The 19,773-nt window shown below is 49.3% G+C and overlaps 3 protein-coding genes across 4 annotated transcripts; all 3 read right to left on the reverse strand.

The window, feature by feature from the left end:
- Window positions 1-435: 435 nt before the first annotated feature.
- On the reverse strand, window positions 436-2,516 carry LOC138653717 (histone H2A type 1). 2 transcript variants are annotated; one of them, XM_069743332.1, is made up of 2 exons: window positions 2,122-2,516; window positions 436-576 (listed from the first exon to the last, which is right to left on the reverse strand). In XM_069743332.1, the coding sequence occupies exons 1-2, from the start codon at window positions 2,486-2,488 to the stop codon at window positions 500-502; spliced, it is 444 nt and encodes a 147-aa protein (XP_069599433.1). In that variant the 5' UTR covers window positions 2,489-2,516; the 3' UTR covers window positions 436-499. The 2 variants fall into 2 exon arrangements, with proteins under 2 accessions (XP_069599433.1, XP_069599434.1); XM_069743333.1 differs by lacking the exon at window positions 436-576 and having other exon boundaries at window positions 2,096-2,516.
- Window positions 2,517-11,900: 9,384 nt separating this feature from the next.
- On the reverse strand, window positions 11,901-12,303 carry LOC138653691 (histone H2B 1.1-like). The gene has a single exon (XM_069743297.1). The coding sequence runs from the start codon at window positions 12,279-12,281 to the stop codon at window positions 11,901-11,903; it is 381 nt and encodes a 126-aa protein (XP_069599398.1). The 5' UTR covers window positions 12,282-12,303.
- A 5,383-nt stretch (window positions 12,304-17,686) lies between these two features.
- On the reverse strand, window positions 17,687-18,176 carry LOC138653666 (histone H3). Its single transcript, XM_069743270.1, has one exon. The coding sequence runs from the start codon at window positions 18,144-18,146 to the stop codon at window positions 17,736-17,738; it is 411 nt and encodes a 136-aa protein (XP_069599371.1). The 5' UTR covers window positions 18,147-18,176; the 3' UTR covers window positions 17,687-17,735.
- Window positions 18,177-19,773: the final 1,597 nt, after the last annotated feature.

Below are 19,773 nucleotides of genomic sequence, written 5' to 3' on the forward strand. Positions count from 1 at the left end.
TGAGGCTCAGGAATCAGTTTTTGCTCATTGACTGAAGAAAATGTCTGGTCGCGGCAAAGGAGGAAAAGGTCTCGGGAAGGGCGGCGCCAAGCGGCACAGGAAGGTGCTCCGTGATAACATCCAGGGCATCACCAAGCCTGCCATCCGCCGTCTAGCTCGCAGAGGAGGCGTCAAGCGCATCTCCGGCCTCATCTATGAGGAGACTCGCGGTGTCCTGAAAGTCTTCCTGGAGAACGTGATCCGTGACGCCGTCACCTACACCGAGCACGCCAAGAGGAAGACCGTCACCGCCATGGACGTGGTGTACGCGCTCAAGCGCCAGGGCCGCACTCTCTACGGCTTCGGAGGTTAATTGTGTTCTCTTCTGTCCTCACAACCCAAAGGCTCTTTTCAGAGCCACCCACATCTTCTAAGTGAGAGGCTGCACCTGACTGCTAGGATCTGATTTCTCTGCTTTGGTGATGTCGCTGTAATGTTAGAACACTCATCGGTGCCAACGTTACGCTCCGAATACTGAATAGTCCCAAGGATATCCTGACGTGGAAAGACTAAACGGCTTACCCGAAGCAGATCCCTCTACAGCTCTAATCAGGGGGGTGTTCAGGGCGGTTTCCAAATGTAGGTTAATATTCTGTCTAGACATTTAATATCCTGTTCTTATTGGGCGCTGATTAGTAGATTTATGGGGGATATATATCCGCACTGGGCCGCAGTGATAATTTCCTGATCAGATCCGTGTACAGGGAATGTGGCTGTAGGAGGCAGCTGGATAGATGGACGCCCTGTGTGTCATCACATAGGGTACGGAGACTCCTATATGATGACCACGTCCTGGACACAAATGTTTCGGGTGGATGGCGCCTCTGAAGACTATTATAACCTCCTCAGAATAATGATGGGCTGTTTGAGGTCTGATAGCCACGGCTGCGCGTTTTGAGGTCCTGTCATGTATTTATATATATCCGGTGTGTGCAGTGTATGGGGGGACACAGGTGTTGGTTCTGTTCCCTACAGCTCCTGTCCTGTATATGTATATACAAAGCGTATACATTGTGTGCAGTGTATGGGGGACACAGCGCTGCCGGGGCCTGGGGTGAAGGTGCCGCATCTGTGGATACTCTGGTAAAGAAAAGATCAGCTGGAAAACGGCACGTAAGGAGTTAAACGGGAGAGGAAAGACGTGCAACAAAATTAATAAAGGGGATGGGAGAACTACAATACCCAGATAGATTAGCGAAATTAGGATTATTTAGTCTAGAAAAAAGACGACTGAGGGGCGATCTAATAACCATGTATAAGTATATAAGGGGACAATACAAATATCTCGCTGAGGATCTGTTTATACCAAGGAAGGTGACGGGCACAAGGGGGCATTCTTTGCGTCTGGAGGAGAGAAGGTTTTTCCACCAACATAGAAGAGGATTCTTTACTGTTAGGGCAGTGAGAATCTGGAATTGCTTGCCTGAGGAGGTGGTGATGGCGAACTCAGTCGAGGGGTTCAAGAGAGGCCTGGATGTCTTCCTGGAGCAGAACAATATTGTATCATACAATTAGGTTCTGTAGAGGGACGTAGATCTGGGGATTTGTTGTGATGGAGTGTGGGCTGAACTGGAAGGACAAATGTCTTTTTTCGGCCTTACTAACTATGTTACTATGTACATCACTGAAGGCTGAGCGTTACCAAGGTTTCTCGCTCATTGTCTGATCACAGAATCCGTTGGGGAATTTGAATTCCCCGCTCATAATCTCCGGAGGATTGTTACAGGTCACTGATAGCGACAACCATCCCCCACCCCCTTACTGCGGGACCTGCTAACTACATGTAGACCTCACCGCGGAGTATCAGACACTAAGGAGGGGACATTTCCTGCGAGCTTGGCAGACGACACTCCACCTGAGGGTCTGAGACTTCATGTGGGATTGACCCATTCATCTCCTGTTATTCTGTGGATATGTGCACCAACAATGGCGGCAATGGTGTATGAACTATCAGCCTCATGCGAGGACCCCCGAGATAGGCGGCGCCGGCTCTTGTGGTGACGGTGTGGGTGGCTCTTAGAAGAGCCTTTGGTTTTGTAGAGATTGGCGGCAGCGCTCACTTGCTCTTGCTCGCCTTGCTGCTCTCGGTCTTCTTGGGCAGCAGCACGGCCTGGATGTTGGGCAGGACGCCCCCCTGGGCAATGGTCACCCCACCCAGCAGCCTGTTCAGCTCCTCGTCATTGCGCACCGCCAGCTGCAGGTGACGGGGGATGATGCGGGTCTTCTTGTTGTCCCGGGCAGCATTGCCGGCCAATTCCAGGATCTCAGCGGTCAGATACTCCAGCACAGCGGCCAGATAGACCGGAGCGCCGGCGCCGACTCTCTCAGCGTAGTTGCCCTTGCGGAGAAGCCTGTGCACACGGCCGACTGGGAACTGCAGTCCTGCCCGGGATGAGCGGGTCTTGGCCTTAGCACGGACCTTTCCTCCTTGTTTGCCGCGTCCAGACATGATGCCGATAACTAATGACGGAAAATCGTGTAGAGAAGAGTCTGTGCTATGTCGCCTTATATAGTCCGTTGCTCCGCCCTCCTCTCCTGTCGTTGGACGGATCTGAAGATGAAAATGGAGAAGAGTATTGGAGATCCACCAATGAGCTACAGAGGGCAGAGCTTATTATTGCTCCTTTCTCAAATGAGTTTCTCACCCAATAGAAAACGTTCGCTTTGGACAGAATAGATAAGGGGTGAAAACAGATATCTGTCCTGGAGCAGAAGGAAATGCAGAAATATTCTGTTGACTTGTTGTACTTGTGTCTTCTATCAGCCATATATTGCACTGACAGTCTGGCGGGTGAGGGGTTAATTCCTGTCAGGAGGCGGCTCCTCACTCACCCGCTTATTATCCTGTGCAGATCCCCTGTGGTGTCCGCGCTTATACTATCACAGCCTGACTGAGACAAGTCTCCTATGTTCTGCCCGGAGCCTGATGTGACGCTGCCGGGTCTCGGGTGGGGGAAGTCGCCGCTTCTGTAAAGCGAGTGTGTAGTGGGGGGTCAGCACACACGGACACTGAGGAGTTAAATGGAGGCGGATATTCCTGTATCTGGGATTGGTCGGCGCCTGCGGATGTCTCTCGCTCATTGGCTGATTACAGATCCGTTGCTGGTTTTGAATTCCCCGCTCAGTTTCTGCTCTTTGTCCGTCGGGTTTATTACCGGCCCCTTTGCTGGAGCGGCGATCGCTGATAATAGTGTGCGGTATTTTTTCTTCTACTATTAACTTGACCACACGGTCTGTTTTACCAGCACCTCCGTGTCCTTGACCTGAGTGCACACCATTATCCTTGTTCATGCCCCCAAACACGGGCGGGGATCGGTCGCCATTATTACTCTGGGGAGGTTATAATAACCTTCATAGGCGCCATCCATCCGAAACATTAGTGTCCGGGACGTGGTCATCACATAGGAGTCTCCGTACCCGGTACACAGGGCGTCCATCTATCCAGCTGCCTCAGACAGCCACATTCCCTGTGAATATTCGCTGCCCTATTCACCCCACACGGATCTGATCAGGAGAATATTACTGTACAGCCCATTTCCCTGTAATTCCGTGTTCTATTTATTTTATATATCAATAAGAAGAAACCGCATTTGTGCTGTGATGGGAGTCACCAGTACTTGGGGCATAGTAACATAGTAACATAGTTAGTAAGGCCGAAAAAAGACATTTGTCCATCCAGTTCAGCCTATATTCCATCATAATAAATACCCAGATCTACGTCCTTCTACAGAACCTAATAATTGTATGATACAATATTGTTCTGCTCCAGGAAGACATCCAGGCCTCTCTTGAACCCCTCGACTGAGTTCGCCATCACCACCTCCTCAGGCAAGCAATTCCAGATTCTCACTGCCCTAACAGTAAAGAATCCTCTTCTATGTTGGTGGAAAAACCTTCTCTCCTCCAGACGCAAAGAATGCCCCCTTGTGCCCGTCACCTTCCTTGGTATAAACAGATCCTCAGCGAGATATTTGTATTGTCCCCTTATATACTTATACATGGTTATTAGATCGCCCCTCAGTCGTCTTTTTTCTAGACTAAATAATCCTAATTTCGCTAATCTATCTGGGTATTGTAGTTCTCCCATCCCCTTTATTAATTTTGTTGCCCTCCTTTGTACTCTCTCTAGTTCCATTATATCCTTCCTGAGCACCGGTGCCCAAAACTGGACACAGTACTCCATGTGCGGTCTAACTAGGGATTTGTACAGAGGCAGTAGAATGCTCTCATCATGTGTATCCAGACCTCTTTTAATGCACCCCATGATCCTGTTTGCCTTGGCAGCTGCTGCCTGGCACTGGCTGCTCCAGGTAAGTTTATCATTAACTAGGATCCCCAAGTCCTTCTCCCTGTCAGATTTACCCAGTGGTTTCCCGTTCAGTGTGTAATGGTGATATTGATTCCCTCTTCCCATGTGTATAACCTTACATTTATCATTGTTAAACCTCATCTGCCACCTTTCAGCCCAAGTTTCCAACTTATCCAGATCCATCTGTAGCAGAATACTATCTTCTCTTGTATTAACTGCTTTACATAGTTTTGTATCATCTGCAAATATCGATATTTTACTGTGTAAACCTTCTACCAGATCATTAATGAATATGTTGAAGAGAACAGGTCCCAATACTGACCCCTGCGGTACCCCACTGGTCACAGCGACCCAGTTAGAGACTATACCATTTATAACCACCCTCTGCTTTCTATCACTAAGCCAGTTACTAACCCATTTACACACATTTTCCCCCAGACCAAGCATTCTCATTTTGTGTACCAACCTCTTGTGCGGCACGGTATCAAACGCTTTGGAAAAATCGAGATATACCACGTCCAATGACTCACCGTGGTCCAGTCTATAGCTTACCTCTTCATAAAAACTGATTAGATTGGTTTGACAGGAGCGATTTCTCATAAACCCATGCTGATATGGAGTTAAACAGTTATTCTCATTGAGATAATCCAGAATAACATCCCTCAGAAACCCTTCAAATATTTTACCAACAATAGAGGTTAGACTTACTGGCCTATAATTTCCAGGTTCACTTTTAGAGCCCTTTTTGAATATTGGCACCACATTTGCTATGCGCCAGTCCTGCGGAACAGACCCTGTCGCTATAGAGTCACTAAAAATAAGAAATAATGGTTTATCTATTACATTACTTAGTTCTCTTAGTACTCGTGGGTGTATGCCATCCGGACCCGGAGATTTATCTATTTTAATCTTATTTAGCCGGTTTCGCACCTCTTCTTGGGTTAGATTGGTGACCCTTAATATAGGGTTTTCATTGTTTCTTGGGATTTCACCTAGCATTTCATTTTCCACCGTGAATACCGTGGAGAAGAAGGTGTTTAATATGTTAGCTTTTTCCTCGTCATCTACAACCATTCTTTCCTCACTATTTTTTAAGGGGCCTACATTTTCAGTTTTTATTCTTTTACTATTGATATAGTTGAAGAACAGTTTGGGATTAGTTTTACTCTCCTTAGCAATGTGCTTCTCTGTTTCCTTTTTGGCAGCTTTAATTAGTTTTTTAGATAAAGTATTTTTCTCCCTATAGTTTTGTAGAGCTTCAATGGTGCCATCCTGCTTTAGTAGTGCAAATGCTTTCTTTTTACTGTTAATTGCCTGTCTTACTTCTTTGTTTAGCCACATTGGGTTTTTCCTATTTCTAGTCCTTTTATTCCCACAAGGTATAAACCGCTTACACTGCCTATTTAGGATGTTCTTAAACATTTCCCATTTATTATCTGTATTCTCATTTCTGAGGATATTGTCCCAGTCTACCAGATTAAGGGCATCTCTAAGCTGTTCAAACTTTGCCTTCCTAAAGTTCAATGTTTTTGTGACTCCCTGACAAGTCCCCCTAGTGAAAGACAGGTGAAACTGCACAATATTGTGGTCGCTATTTCCTAAATGCCCAACCACCTGCAGATTTGTTATTCTGTCAGGTCTATTAGATAGTATTAGGTCTAAAAGTGCTGCTCCTCTGGTTGGATTCTGCACCAATTGTGAAAGATAATTTTTCTTGGTTATTAGCAGAAACCTGTTGCCTTTATGGGTTTCACAGGTTTCTGTTTCCCAGTTAATATCCGGGTAGTTAAAGTCCCCCATAACCAGGACCTCATTATGAGTTGCAGCTTCATCTATCTGCTTTAGAAGTAGACTTTCCATGCTTTCTGTTATATTTGGGGGTTTGTAACAGACCCCAATGAGAATTTTGTTACCATTTTTCCCTCCATGAATTTCAACCCATATGGACTCGACATCCTCATTCCCTTCGCTAATATCCTCCCTTAAAGTGGACTTTAGACAAGACTTTACATAGAGACAAACCCCTCCTCCTCTCCGATTTTTACGATCCTTTCTAAACAGACTGTAACCCTGTAAGTTAACTGCCCAGTCATAGCTTTCATCTAACCATGTCTCGGTTATTCCCACTATGTCAAAGTTACCTGTAGATATTTCTGCTTCTAGTTCTTCCATCTTGTTTGTCAGGCTTCTGGCGTTTGCGAGCATGCAGTTTAGAGGATTTTGTTTTGTTCCAATCTCCTCACTGTGGATTGTTTTAGAAATGTTCTTACCTCCCTTCTGAGTATGTTTTCCTGGGTCGTCTTTGTTCGAGTCTAATGTTTTTCTTCCCGTCCCCTCTTCTTCTAGTTTAACGCCCTCCTGATGAGTGTAGCGAGTCTTCTGGCGAATGTGTGTTTCCCAGGTTTGTTGAGGTGTAGTCCGTCTCTGGCAAGGAGTCCATCATACCAGTAATTCACACCGTGGTCCAGGAATCCAAATCCTTGTTGTCTGCACCATCGTCTTAGCCAGTTGTTTGCATCAAGGATCCTGTTCCATCTCCTGGTGCCATGCCCGTCTACTGGAAGGATAGAAGAAAAAACTACCTGTGCATCCAGTTCCTTTACTTTCTTCCCCAACTCTTCAAAGTCCTTGCAGATTGTCGGTAGGTCCTTCCTTGCCGTGTCATTGGTGCCAACATGTATCAGAAGAAATGGGTGGACGTCCTTGGAGCTGAAGAGCTTTGGTATCCTATCGGTCACATCCTTGATCATCGCACCTGGAAGGCAGCATACTTCTCTTGCAGTTATGTCCGGTCTGCAGATGGCTGCTTCGGTGCCTCTCAGTAGTGAGTCTCCCACCACCACCACTCTTCGTTGCTTCTTGGCTGTACTTTTTGCTGTCACTTGTTGCTGTGTGCCCTTTTCTTTTTTGCTTGCTGGTATTGCTTCATTCTTAGGTGTGCCATCTTCATCCTCTACAAAGATTTGATATCGGTTCTTCAGTTGTGTGGTTGGTGATTTCTCCATGGTCTTCTTGCTTCTTTTGGTCACATGCTTCCACTCATCTGCTTTTGGAGGTTCTCTGACACTTTTTGCACCTTCTGTGACCAGTAGAGATGCTTCTGTTCTGTCTAGAAAGTCTTCATTCTCTTTGATGAGTTTCAAAGTTGCTATTCTTTCTTCCAGACCCCGCACCTTTTCTTCTAAAAGGGCCACTAGTCTACACTTCTGACAGGTGAAATTGGATTCTTCTTCTGGTCGATCTGTGAACATGTAGCACATGCTGCAGCTCACCATGTAGGTTGTCACATCTGCCATGTTGCTCCTAGATCCTGCTGACTTGCTGTGTGTTTTCCTTCTTGTGTAATCTACTCAGCCAAGCTCTCTTGCAATAATGTCCTACAGGCAAAAATTCGCGCGGTTTGGTGATGCTTTCGAAGCAGCTGGTCCCGGCTGTACCCAACGATCTTCTAGCTTAGGGAGACTTCGCTTCTCCCAGAAGGCACCTGGAATATGCAAATTAGCCTCCTGAAGCTTGAATCCCTGGTTTGGTGATGCTTTCGAAGCAGCTGGTCCCGGCTGTACCCAACGATCTTCTAGCTTAGGGAGACTTCGCTTCTCCCAGAAGGCACCTGGAATATTCAAATTAGCCTCCTGAAGCTTGAATCCCTGGTTTGGTGATGCTTTCGAAGCAGCTGGTCCCGGCTGTACCCAACGATCTTCTAGCTTAGGGAGACTTCGCTTCTCCCAGAAGGCACCTGGAATATGCAAATTAGCCTCCTGAAGCTTGAATCCCTGGTTTGGTGATGCTTTCGAAGCAGCTGGTCCCGGCTGTACCCAACGATCTTCTAGCTTAGGGAGACTTCGCTTCTCCCAGAAGGCACCTGGAATATGCAAATTAGCCTCCTGAAGCTTGAATCCCTGGTTTGGTGATGCTTTCGAAGCAGCTGGTCCCGGCTGTACCCAACGATCTTCTAGCTTAGGGAGACTTCGCTTCTCCCAGAAGGCACCTGGAATATGCAAATTAGCCTCCTGAAGCTTGAATCCCTGGTTCAAGGATAGACCGGAGCGCCGGCGCCGACTCTCTCAGCGTAGTTGCCCTTGCGGAGAAGCCTGTGCACACGGCCGACTGGGAACTGCAGTCCTGCCCGGGATGAGCGGGTCTTGGCCTTAGCACGGACCTTTCCTCCTTGTTTGCCGCGTCCAGACATGATGCCGATAACTAATGACGGAAAATCGTGTAGAGAAGAGTCTGTGCTATGTCGCCTTATATAGTCCGTTGCTCCGCCCTCCTCTCCTGTCGTTGGACGGATCTGAAGATGAAAATGGAGAAGAGTATTGGAGATCCACCAATGAGCTACAGAGGGCGGAGCTTATTATTGCTCCTTTCTCAAATGAGTTTCTCACCCAATAGAAAACGTTCGCTTTGGACAGAATAGATAAGGGGTGAAAACAGATATCTGTCCTGGAGCAGAAGGAAATGCAGAAATATTCTGTTGACTTGTTGTACTTGTGTCTTCTATCAGCCATATATTGCACTGACAGTCTGGCGGGTGAGGGGTTAATTCCTGTCAGGAGGCGGCTCCTCACTCACCCGCTTATTATCCTGTGCAGATCCCCTGTGGTGTCCGCGCTTATACTATCACAGCCTGACTGAGACAAGTCTCCTATGTTCTGCCCGGAGCCTGATGTGACGCTGCCGGGTCTCGGGTGGGGGAAGTCGCCGCTTCTGTAAAGCGAGTGTGTAGTGGGGGGTCAGCACACACGGACACTGAGGAGTTAAATGGAGGCGGATATTCCTGTATCTGGGATTGGTCGGCGCCTGCGGATGTCTCTCGCTCATTGGCTGATTACAGATCCGTTGCTGGTTTTGAATTCCCCGCTCAGTTTCTGCTCTTTGTCCGTCGGGTTTATTACCGGCCCCTTTGCTGGAGCGGCGATCGCTGATAATAGTGTGCGGTATTTTTTCTTCTACTATTAACTTGACCACACGGTCTGTTTTACCAGCACCTCCGTGTCCTTGACCTGAGTGCACACCATTATCCTTGTTCATGCCCCCAAACACGGGCGGGGATCGGTCGCCATTATTACTCTGGGGAGGTTATAATAACCTTCATAGGCGCCATCCATCCGAAACATTAGTGTCCGGGACGTGGTCATCACATAGGAGTCTCCGTACCCGGTACACAGGGCGTCCATCTATCCAGCTGCCTCAGACAGCCACATTCCCTGTGAATATTCGCTGCCCTATTCACCCCACACGGATCTGATCAGGAGAATATTACTGTACAGCCCATTTCCCTGTAATTCCGTGTTCTATTTATTTTATATATCAATAAGAAGAAACCGCATTTGTGCTGTGATGGGAGTCACCAGTACTTGGGGCATCTTACAGTCAGACTTGTGATCGGATCTCTCTGCACTGCAGTGGTTTTATCTCACGTCATATTAACCCTATGAGATCTATGGCATTCGTTTTACATTATTACATCTAGTGCTAGAGGATCCTATCCTGCAATTGTATTGGGATATTTCTCCCATGATTCGTTGTTCCCCTCCACATTCTCGGAACTTCTACATGTGGGCAAAACAGAATTCATTGTCTTTCCCACATCACACGCAACCCCCCAACGAACCTATCCATTACAGGAAACGGCTGCCCACTCTCCTCAGTCCAAGTTCGCTGCCTCGGGGTAATCCTTGACACTCATCTCTCCTTCAAACCTCATATCCAAGCCCTTTCCACTTCCTGCCGCCTTCAACTCAAAATATTTCAAGGATCTATAGATTTCTAAACCAAGAATCTGCAAAAACCCTAGTCTATGCCCTCATCATCTCCCGCCTGGACTACTGTAACCTCCTGCTCTGTGGCCTCCCCTCTAACACTCTCGCACCCCTCCTATCTATTCTAAACTCTCCTGCCCGACTAACCAACCTGTCCCCCGCTATTCCCCGGCCTCTCCCCTCTGTCAATCCCTTCACTGGCTCCCCATTACCCAGAGACTCCAGTACAAAAGCCTAACCATGACATACAAAGCCATCCACAAAATGTCTCCTTTATACATCTGTGACCTCCTCTCCCGGTACTTTCCTGCAACCTCCGATCCTCACAAGATCTCCTTCTCTACTCCCCTCTTATCTCCTCTTCCCACAATCGCATACAAGATTTATCTTGCGCATCACCCCTACTCTGGAACCCTCTACCACAACACATCAGACTCTCACCTACCATGGAAACCTTCAAAAAGAGCCTAAAGACCCACCTCTTCCGACAAGCCTACAACCTGCAGTAACCACCACTGATCGACCAGCTCTACCTTCACCTACTGTATCCTCATCCATCCATTGTAGATTGCGAGCCCTCGTGGGCAGGGTCCTCTCTCCTCCTGTACCAGTTATGACTTGTATTGTTCAAGATCATTGTACCTGTTATTATGTATACACCTCCTCACATGTAAAGCGCCATGGAATAAATGGCGCTATAATAATAAATAATAATATTGCCCGAGAGCCGCCAGTCCTGACACTAGATGAAGCGGGGGAAGAAAAGTGATAGAACAGAAGGACGATCAGTAACTGAGCAGGGATCCTGTGAGGAGGATGTGACGGCCGATAATGTAACTGCCTGACCTGTGAGATCCTGACACCACAGGGTAATGTTCTGAGCAGGGACACTCCGCAATCTTCTACACATGATCCTACATTTCCCATCACAGACCTCCTGCCTGCAGCCGTAGGACTGATCTGTAATGGGGAGACATGGTGGGATCTGCTGGGAAGGGCAGAATTGGTCTTCCCTGAAATGTCTCTTGTAGGATATGTCCCTGACCAGTATATCGTCTCCACAATACGGATTGTGACGGGAAAGGGACGATCTGATCGTCTCCAGGTCAGACACACGGGAACATCACAGCATGTGGAGAACACGAATCATTCTCTATATCCATGAGAGGAAACCGGAGCGGATACAGCGCCGCTAACCTGGAAATCTGCAGATTCCTGTGTGGGATGTAAGAGACCAATGATCGCTCAACACAAGCAGATTTCCCGATATCGGTCCTGGGACCAGGTGTTATATGAAGACAAAAGACGGAAAAAAGCGGGAACCGTAAACGTGTTACCATTGGAAACATTAGCTCCTCCCTCTGCTGATTGGCTGAACACAGGACGGTTGGGGGTTTGAATTTCCCGCCGCTTCTAAATGTAATGACGTCACTTACACTGTAAAAAGAATCCAGATTAGGCTCTAGATCAACTCCACCACAAATGGCTCCTGTTACCTGAGAAATGAGAGTAATGAACTAATAAACGAGACCCCAGAATGCCGAGATCTGTGCAGCAAGGAGTTAAATAAGAAGTCCCTGAATACACATCAACTCGCTGAGCAATGCCCAGATTATTCCTGAGATTTTCTCACCATCTCCCTCGTCACCAGGCGCAGAGCCCCGGGCGGAGCGAGCAGACACCTCGGGAAGACGGGAGAGGACACCGGAGCAGTGTGGGTGGCTCTTGTAGTGAGGGTGTGGGTGGCTCTTAGAAGAGCCTTTGGGGTGAGGAGCGGAGCACGGAGCCGATCACTTGGCGCTGGTGTACTTGGTGACGGCCTTGGTGCCCTCGGACACGGCGTGCTTGGCCAGCTCTCCGGGCAGCAGCAGGCGCACGGCGGTCTGGATCTCCCGGGAGGTGATGGTGGAGCGCTTGTTGTAGTGAGCCAGGCGGGAGGCTTCCCCTGCGATGCGCTCGAAGATGTCGTTGACGAAGGAGTTCATGATGCCCATGGCCTTGGAGGAGATGCCGGTGTCGGGGTGGACCTGCTTCAGCACCTTGTACACGTAGATGGCGTAGCTCTCCTTCCTGCTCTTCCTCCGCTTCTTGCCGTCTTTCTTCTGAGTCTTAGTCACGGCTTTCTTGGAGCCCTTCTTGGGCGCAGGCGCAGACTTGGCGGGATCAGGCATGATAACAACAAACCGGTCTCAGTACAAGTGAGAAGAATAATGATCCTGCGTCTCCAAGAGCGGCGGAATTTATAGCCCGGCCATGCAGATGAGCACTGCTGTCAGACCGCCGTTCTATTGGGTGATGAAGTCATGTGACCAACGAGAACGTTAGACGCTCCGCCCACTGCAGCCGATTGGTGGTTTCCCAAATCATTGCTTCATCTTTGCAGCGGGGATGCTGTATAGCGATGTAAAACCCTGTATAATGCTCTATACATCTAAATAGTGCTGTGAAGCTCCATATACCGCAGTGCACCCTCATATAGCGCTGTATGTGTTCATGTTCTATTTACCCTTCATAGTGCTGTTATTCATCTGAATAGTGCAGAGTACCCCCATATACTGCAACCTACTGACAAATGACTGTGCCACATTATGCAGGCAGTTACAGTACAGCGCCCGACATGTTACACTCCGTATAGTGCAGTAATATCTCCAGATGGTGCTGGAAACCCCAGCTAGTCAGCTGTGCCAGGACTGCAAACCCTGTGAATTCAGTGAGATGTTTCGGTAGTAGCCGCACCCAGTTTTCTAGGAAGAGCCGGCTTCCCTCAGGAGCTGTGTCCCCTGTATAAACTGCACTTATCCCTCCTGTGTGTGATCTCAGTAACATGAAGCCGGATCAGTCACTTCAGCCACGAATCTCTGCTCTGTGGTGACCGCAGTACAGTGGAGCACGGATCGTGTATAGTGACCTCTATATACCGCCTGGTGCAGTGTGAACCATCAGTGTGATCAGCGGTGCGGCTCTTAGGAGGAGGATGTGGGGGCTCTTAGAAGAGCCTTTGAGTGTGTGGACAGATGTGGAGGAGCGGAGTTTACAGTCCTGGCACAGCAGACTAGCCGCTTCCTGGATCTACGAGGAAACGGCCATTATCTGTCCCAATCACTGCACAAAGTCCTCCTTCAATAAGGGCTAATTTCCAGCTATCTGCAGATTATTCCGAGGCTGAGTTCTGCGAGCGACACTCAATTTGCACTGACAGTCTGGCGGGTGAGGGGTCAATCCCTGTCAGTGTTTCTCCTCCGCTCCATCTGCACAGGAGGCGGCTCTTCACTCACCCGCGTATTATCCTGTGCAGATCCCCTGTGGTGTCCGCGCTGATCCTATCACAGCCTGACTGAGACAAGTCTCCTATGTTCTGCCCGGAGCCTGATGTGACGCTGCCGGGTCTCGGGTGGGGGAAGTCGCCGCTTCTATAAAGCGAGTGAGTAGTGGGGGTCAGCACACAAGGACACTAAGGAGTTAATGGGGGCGGATGTTCCTGTATCTGGGATTGGTCGGCGCCTGTGGATGTCTCTCGCTCATTGGCTGATTACAGATCCGTTGCTGGTTTTGAATTTCCCGCTCAATCGCTTTTCTTTGTCCGTCGGATTATTACCGGCCCCTCTGCTGGAGCGGCGATCGCTGTGTATACCGGTGGGAGCAGCTCTACCCCGCTGATAATACCGGGTCCTGTCCTCCCAGCTGTCTGCCCCCGAACACGGGGATCAGTCGCCATTATTATTCTGAGGAGGTTATAATAGTCTTCAGAGGCGACATCCATCCGACACATTAGTGTCCAGGACTTGGTCATCACACAGGAGCCTCCGTACCCGGTACACAGGGCGTCCATCTATCCAGCTGCCTCTTACAGCCACATTCCCTGTACACGGATCTGATCAGGAAATTATCACTGCGGCCCAGTGCGGATATATATCCCCCATGAATCCATGTTATCTTTGTAGGTCAATGAGAAGAAACCGCATCACCCGAAGTCCGCGGTGAAAGACGGGGGAGCAGACACGGCCCCAGTATGTCAGGACCCGGGAGCATACAACTAGCACGTCCCAGGCTGAGGCCGGTACTACAGGCAGCCGCACAGGGGATATTTTGCCCTGCAGAGACGCTGAGCCGGATACTAATCAATCAGCGCCCAATAAGAACAGGATCTTAAATGTCTAGACAGAATATTAACCTACATTTGGAAACCGCCCGGAACACCCCCTGATTAGAGCTGTAGAGAGATCTGCTTCCAATAAGCCTTTCCACGTCAGGATATCCTTCGGAAACTGAATGTGTGGGAATATGGTTAAAGAGACCCTACTCCCAGATCATACACACACGGAATCCGTCGGGTACAAAACAGGATTTGCAAATAGGTCTCACAACCAAAAGCAGCGACAGAACCATCCGCCCAAAAACGGCATCAGAGGACGTTACCGAACTGCGGATCAGGGTCAGAATTACCATTCCCCACAATTATTTGGCCGATGGTAGTTTTCGACTATTCAGTATTCGGAGCGTAAATTCGGCACCGATGAGTGTTCTACTAACATTACAGCGACATCACCACAGCAGAGAAATGAGATCCTAGCAGTCAGGTGCAGCCTCTCACTTAGAAGATGTGGGTGGCTCTGAAAAGAGCCTTTGGGTTGTGAAGACAGAAGAGAACACAATTAACCTCCGAAGCCGTAGAGAGTGCGGCCCTGGCGCTTGAGCGCGTACACCACGTCCATGGCGGTGACGGTCTTCCTCTTGGCGTGCTCGGTGTAGGTGACGGCGTCACGGATCACGTTCTCCAGGAAGACTTTCAGGACACCGCGAGTCTCCTCATAGATGAGGCCGGAGATGCGCTTGACGCCTCCTCTGCGAGCTAGACGGCGGATGGCAGGCTTGGTGATGCCCTGGATGTTATCACGGAGCACCTTCCTGTGCCGTTTGGCGCCGCCCTTCCCGAGACCTTTTCCTCCTTTGCCGCGACCAGACATTTTCTGCAGTTAATGAGCAAAAACTGATTCCTGAGCCTCAGGGACTGCACCTTTATATGGAGGGAGAATGGACCAGAGAGAGAACTGCAGAGATGACGCACTTCCGGGAGGGGGCTTACAGAATCTACATTAGCTCCTCCCTTTCTCTGCTGATTGGCTAAATACTAAACTGTAGGGAAGTTTGATTTTCCCGCTCATTGCTCAGTTTCTGCAATTATCTTTCCAGCTTCTATTATGTGTAATTTCCTTCCCTTATGATTGAGGGTATCCTAAATATTGTCATTACTGTTCCAGATCATGGTGGATCATATCTTCCACAACAGATGATGCCCCCAGTTACCCTCCACACAGTATGATGCCTCCTACACAGTAAGATACCCACACAGCAGGATGTCCCCACAGTTACTGTGTGGGGGTATAATACCCCCAGTAACTCCCCAAACAGTATGATGCCCTAAGTCCCCCCCCCACACACACACACACACACTTTGATGCACCCACAGTTATCCCCTATACAATGTAACATAGTAACATAGTTAGTAAGGCCGAAAAAATACATTTGTCCTTCCAGTTCAGCCTATATTCCATCATAATAAATCCCCAGATCTACGTCCTTCTACAGAACCTAATAATTGTATGATACAATATTGTTCTGCTCCAGGAAGACATCCAGGCCTCTCTTGAACCCCTCGACTGAGTTCGCCATCACCACCTCCTCAGGCAAGCAATTCCAGATTCTCACTGCCCTAACAGTAAAGAATCCTCTTCTATGTTGGTGGAAAAACCTTCTCTCTTCCAGACGCAAAGAATGCCCCCTTGTGCCCGTCACCTTCCTTGGTATAAACAGATCCTCAGCGAGATATTTGTATTGTCCCCTTATATACTTATACATGGTTATTAGATCGCCCCGTCTTTTTTCTAGACTAAATAATCCTAATTTCGCTAACCTATCTGGGTATTGTAGTTCTCCCATTCCCTTTATTAATTTTGTTGGCCTCCTTTGTACTCTCTCTAGTTCCATTATATCCTTCCTGTGGATGTGATACCCCCAGAGCGTCCCAACCTCAGCGTAATGCAATGATAGACATTTGTTCATTTTCTGATGAAGAACTTCCATAAATGGAGATTTGGAAGGACGAAAGAAGCAAGTGAAATTAGAAGAGATTTCCCATCATTTAATCACCAGATGATGGTACTTCATTTATGCCGTTACCTCATGTACCAATTACAACCCAGAAAGACATTTTTATGCATTTTTTTTTATATAAAATATCATGCTTTAATGCAAAATTACAGGAACCTGCTCATAATTGTAAAGTACAAATTAGTTTGTTGGTGTTTTTTTTTAATTCATTGCTTTAATGTAAAAACTGTACAGGCAGCAAGAGGGTTAAACACCAGTGTAACTGAAAAATAATCCTTACTACATCGCCCTCTATAGTGCCAGAGGCATTTACCTTATACATTCGAGTATAATCTGAGATTTGCAGCCATTTTTTTTAGGCTGAAAGTGCCCCTCTCGTCTTATACTGGAGTCATTGTACCAGGGGGTCGGCGGCTGGCACATCATACTCACCTCATACTGGCGCGGTCTCTGCTTCTCAGATAGTCTCTGGCGCCTGCATCTCTTCCTGTAATGAGTGGTACCACGTGACCACTAAACAAAGTAATGAATACATACGTGGCTCCACTCCCACAGGCGTGGAGCGCATATTCATTACTTTAATGAGCGGTACCATGACGAACACAGGAACAAGTTGCCGGCACCAGAGACCTTCGGAGAAGCAGGGACTTGCAGAGACGCTGCCAGGAGGGTGAGTATGACGGGGGAGGGTGAGCCATGCATATTCACCTGTTCCGACGCGTATCCGGGGGAGATTGCTAGTAGAAATTTTGCAATTAGCTCCTATCTCCTCCCTTTCGTCTGATTGGTTGAGCACAGAACGGTTGGAGATTTTGAATTTTCCACTTATTGTGCTCTTCTTTTCCCGCTTCTCTATTCTTCTCATCTCAGCGTCGCTTAGATCTGTTGGTTATTTTGATTTTTACTTCCATTGTAGTTTCGGTTGTTATTTTCCAGCTTGTTATAAAGTAGAATAAAAAATACATTTTAAGGACACTGATCTACAGATAACTCATCTGATCCCCGGCAGTCACTCATCATTACACGTGGTGCCCGACTGGTGGCCATTACCGGTCACTGCAGAGCAGGGAGCTGTATGTAACCAGACCCCCGGCGGCACCAGCCACAGATAAGATGAGAAAACTCAAATATATGATAATTACAACCTAAAGCCGCAAGACTGCAGAGGCGGCACTAGGACCCCATTTACGTCTGCGCTGTACAGAAACCGCGCCTCCACCACCAAAGACCCGGGCTGTGCACAGCGCACACTTTACCCTGTCCTTATAAAACGTCAGTCATGTAATTGATGTCGCACTTTTGGACTTGGTGAGAATAAAGGATGCGCGGAGTGGTAACTGGAATATCGCGGATCACCTACAATATCGGACACAGCAGCCGGCTATTACCTTTCCTGACCGCGCTCCGTATATGGAGAATACGCGCAGAAGAGAGACCGTTCAGGACTCGGCTCATTTGTGGGAGGATTTGGTGGCTCTGAAAAGAGCCTTTGTGTTGTGGTCGCAGCCGGGGCAGATCTAAGCTCTCTCCCCACGGATCCGGCGGGCCAGCTGGATGTCTTTGGGCATGATGGTGACCCTCTTGGCGTGGATGGCGCACAGGTTGGTGTCCTCGAACAACCCCACCAGATAAGCCTCGCTGGCCTCCTGCAGGGCCATGACGGCCGAACTCTGGAAACGCAGATCGGTCTTGAAGTCCTGGGCGATCTCCCTCACCAGGCGCTGGAAGGGAAGCTTACGGATCAGCAGCTCGGTGGATTTCTGATAGCGGCGGATCTCACGGAGAGCGACTGTTCCTGGCCGGTAACGATGCGGCTTCTTCACTCCACCAGTGGCGGGAGCGCTCTTCCTGGCGGCCTTTGTGGCCAGCTGCTTGCGGGGAGCTTTCCCTCCGGTGGATTTACGAGCGGTCTGCTTTGTTCTTGCCATGGCTCCGTATAGACGTGGCGGGCACAGATGTGATGAGAGGAGCGGCGGGAGCAGGGTATTTATGCTCCGGTGCGCGTCCTCATTGGTCTCCGGGAAACACGCCCCCTGCGCTCCACTGGTTCTTTCATGAAAAAAAGAGGCCAATAAGGGTTGATTTGTTTGACCAGTCATTGTTATTATTCCCGCCCAGTATCCCCGCCCCCGAAGTCCCCGCCTCTTTCGTGATGCGTCTGTCCTCAGATCACTCATTTGCCGCTGCTGGAGCAGCTGATGTATCTGCGTTGAAATGTCCCCGTGTATAGCGCTGTACAGTGCAGCTCCCACATTATCGTCAGATCACACAAACCCCCCATCCTGAGACTGCGCCCAGCATCAGTTATATTAAAAACATTACAAGTAGGAAAACCGATCATACAGCTCTGCGGGGAAGAGGTGGTGGCACTGATCATACAGCTCTGCGGGGGAGAAGGTGGTGGCACTGATCATACAGCTCTGCGGGGTGGAGGTGATTTCTCTGATCATACAGCTCTGCAGGGAGGAGTAGGTGGTGGCACTGATGATACAGCTCTGCGGGGAGGAGGTGGTGGCACTGATCATACAGCTCTGCGGGGAGGAGGAGGTGGCACTGATCATACAGCTCTGCGGGGAGGAGGTGGTGGCACTGATCATACAGCTCTGCGGGGAGGAGGTGGTGGCACTGATCATACAGCTCTGCGGGGAGGAGGTGGTGGCACTGATCATACAGCTCTGCGGGGAGGAGGTGATGGCACTGATCGTACAGCTCTGCGGGGAGGAGGTGGTGGCACTGATCATACAGCTCTGCAGGGAGGAGGTGGTGGCACTGATCATACAGCTCTGCGGGGAGAAGGTGTTGGCACTGATCATACAGCTCTCCGGGGAGGAGGTGATTTCTCTGATCATACAGCTCTGCAGGGAGGAGGAGGTTATGGCTCTGATCATACAGGTCTGAGGGGAGTAGGTGGTGGCTCTGATCATACAGCTCTGCGGGGAGAGGGTGGTGGCACTGATCATACAGCTCTGCGGGGAGGAGGTGATGGCTCTGATCCTACAGCTCTGCGGGGAGAATGTGGTGGCTCTGATCATACAGCTCTGCAGGGAGGAGGTGGTGGCACTGATCATACAGCTCTGCGGGGAGGAGGTGGTGGCACTGATCATACAGCTCTGCGGGGAGGAGGTGGTGGCACTGATCATACAGCTCTGCGGGGAGGAGGTGGTGGTACTGATCATACAGCTGTGCGGGGAGGAGGTGATTTCTCTGATCATACAGCTCTGCAGGGAGGAGGTGGTGGCTCTGATCATACAGCTCTGCGGGGAGAAGGTGGTGGCTCTGATCATACAGCTCTGCGGGGAGGAGGAGGTGGCACTGATCATACAGCTCTGCGGGGAGGAGGTGGTGGCACTGATCATACAGCTCTGCGGGGAGGAGGTGGTGGCACTGATCATACAGCTCTGCGGGGAGGAGGTGGTGGCACTGATCATACAGCTCTGCGGGGAGGAGGAGGTGGCTCTGATCATACAGCTCTGCGGGGAGGAGGAGGTGGCACTGATCATACAGCTCTGCGGGGAGGAGGTGGTGGCACTGATCATACAGCTCTGCGGGGAGGAG

The sequence above is a fragment of the Ranitomeya imitator genome, unplaced genomic scaffold (assembly GCF_032444005.1).
Source record: "Ranitomeya imitator isolate aRanImi1 unplaced genomic scaffold, aRanImi1.pri SCAFFOLD_325, whole genome shotgun sequence".
NCBI lineage: Eukaryota > Metazoa > Chordata > Amphibia > Anura > Dendrobatidae > Ranitomeya > Ranitomeya imitator.

Excerpts from the sequence above, each read along its gene's own strand:
- LOC138653717 (XM_069743332.1), bottom strand. The coding sequence starts at position 2,488 with ATGTCTGGACGCGGCAAACAAGGAGGAAAGGTCCGTGCTAAGGCCAAG. Across the intron at positions 577-2,121 it reads GCTGCCCAAGAAGACCGAGA|AGGGATCTGCTTCGGGTAAG; the intron begins GCAGCAAGGCGA and ends TTAGAGCTGTAG.
- LOC138653691 (XM_069743297.1), bottom strand. The coding sequence starts at position 12,281 with ATGCCTGATCCCGCCAAGTCTGCGCCTGCGCCCAAGAAGGGCTCCAAG.
- LOC138653666 (XM_069743270.1), bottom strand. The coding sequence starts at position 18,146 with ATGGCAAGAACAAAGCAGACCGCTCGTAAATCCACCGGAGGGAAAGCT.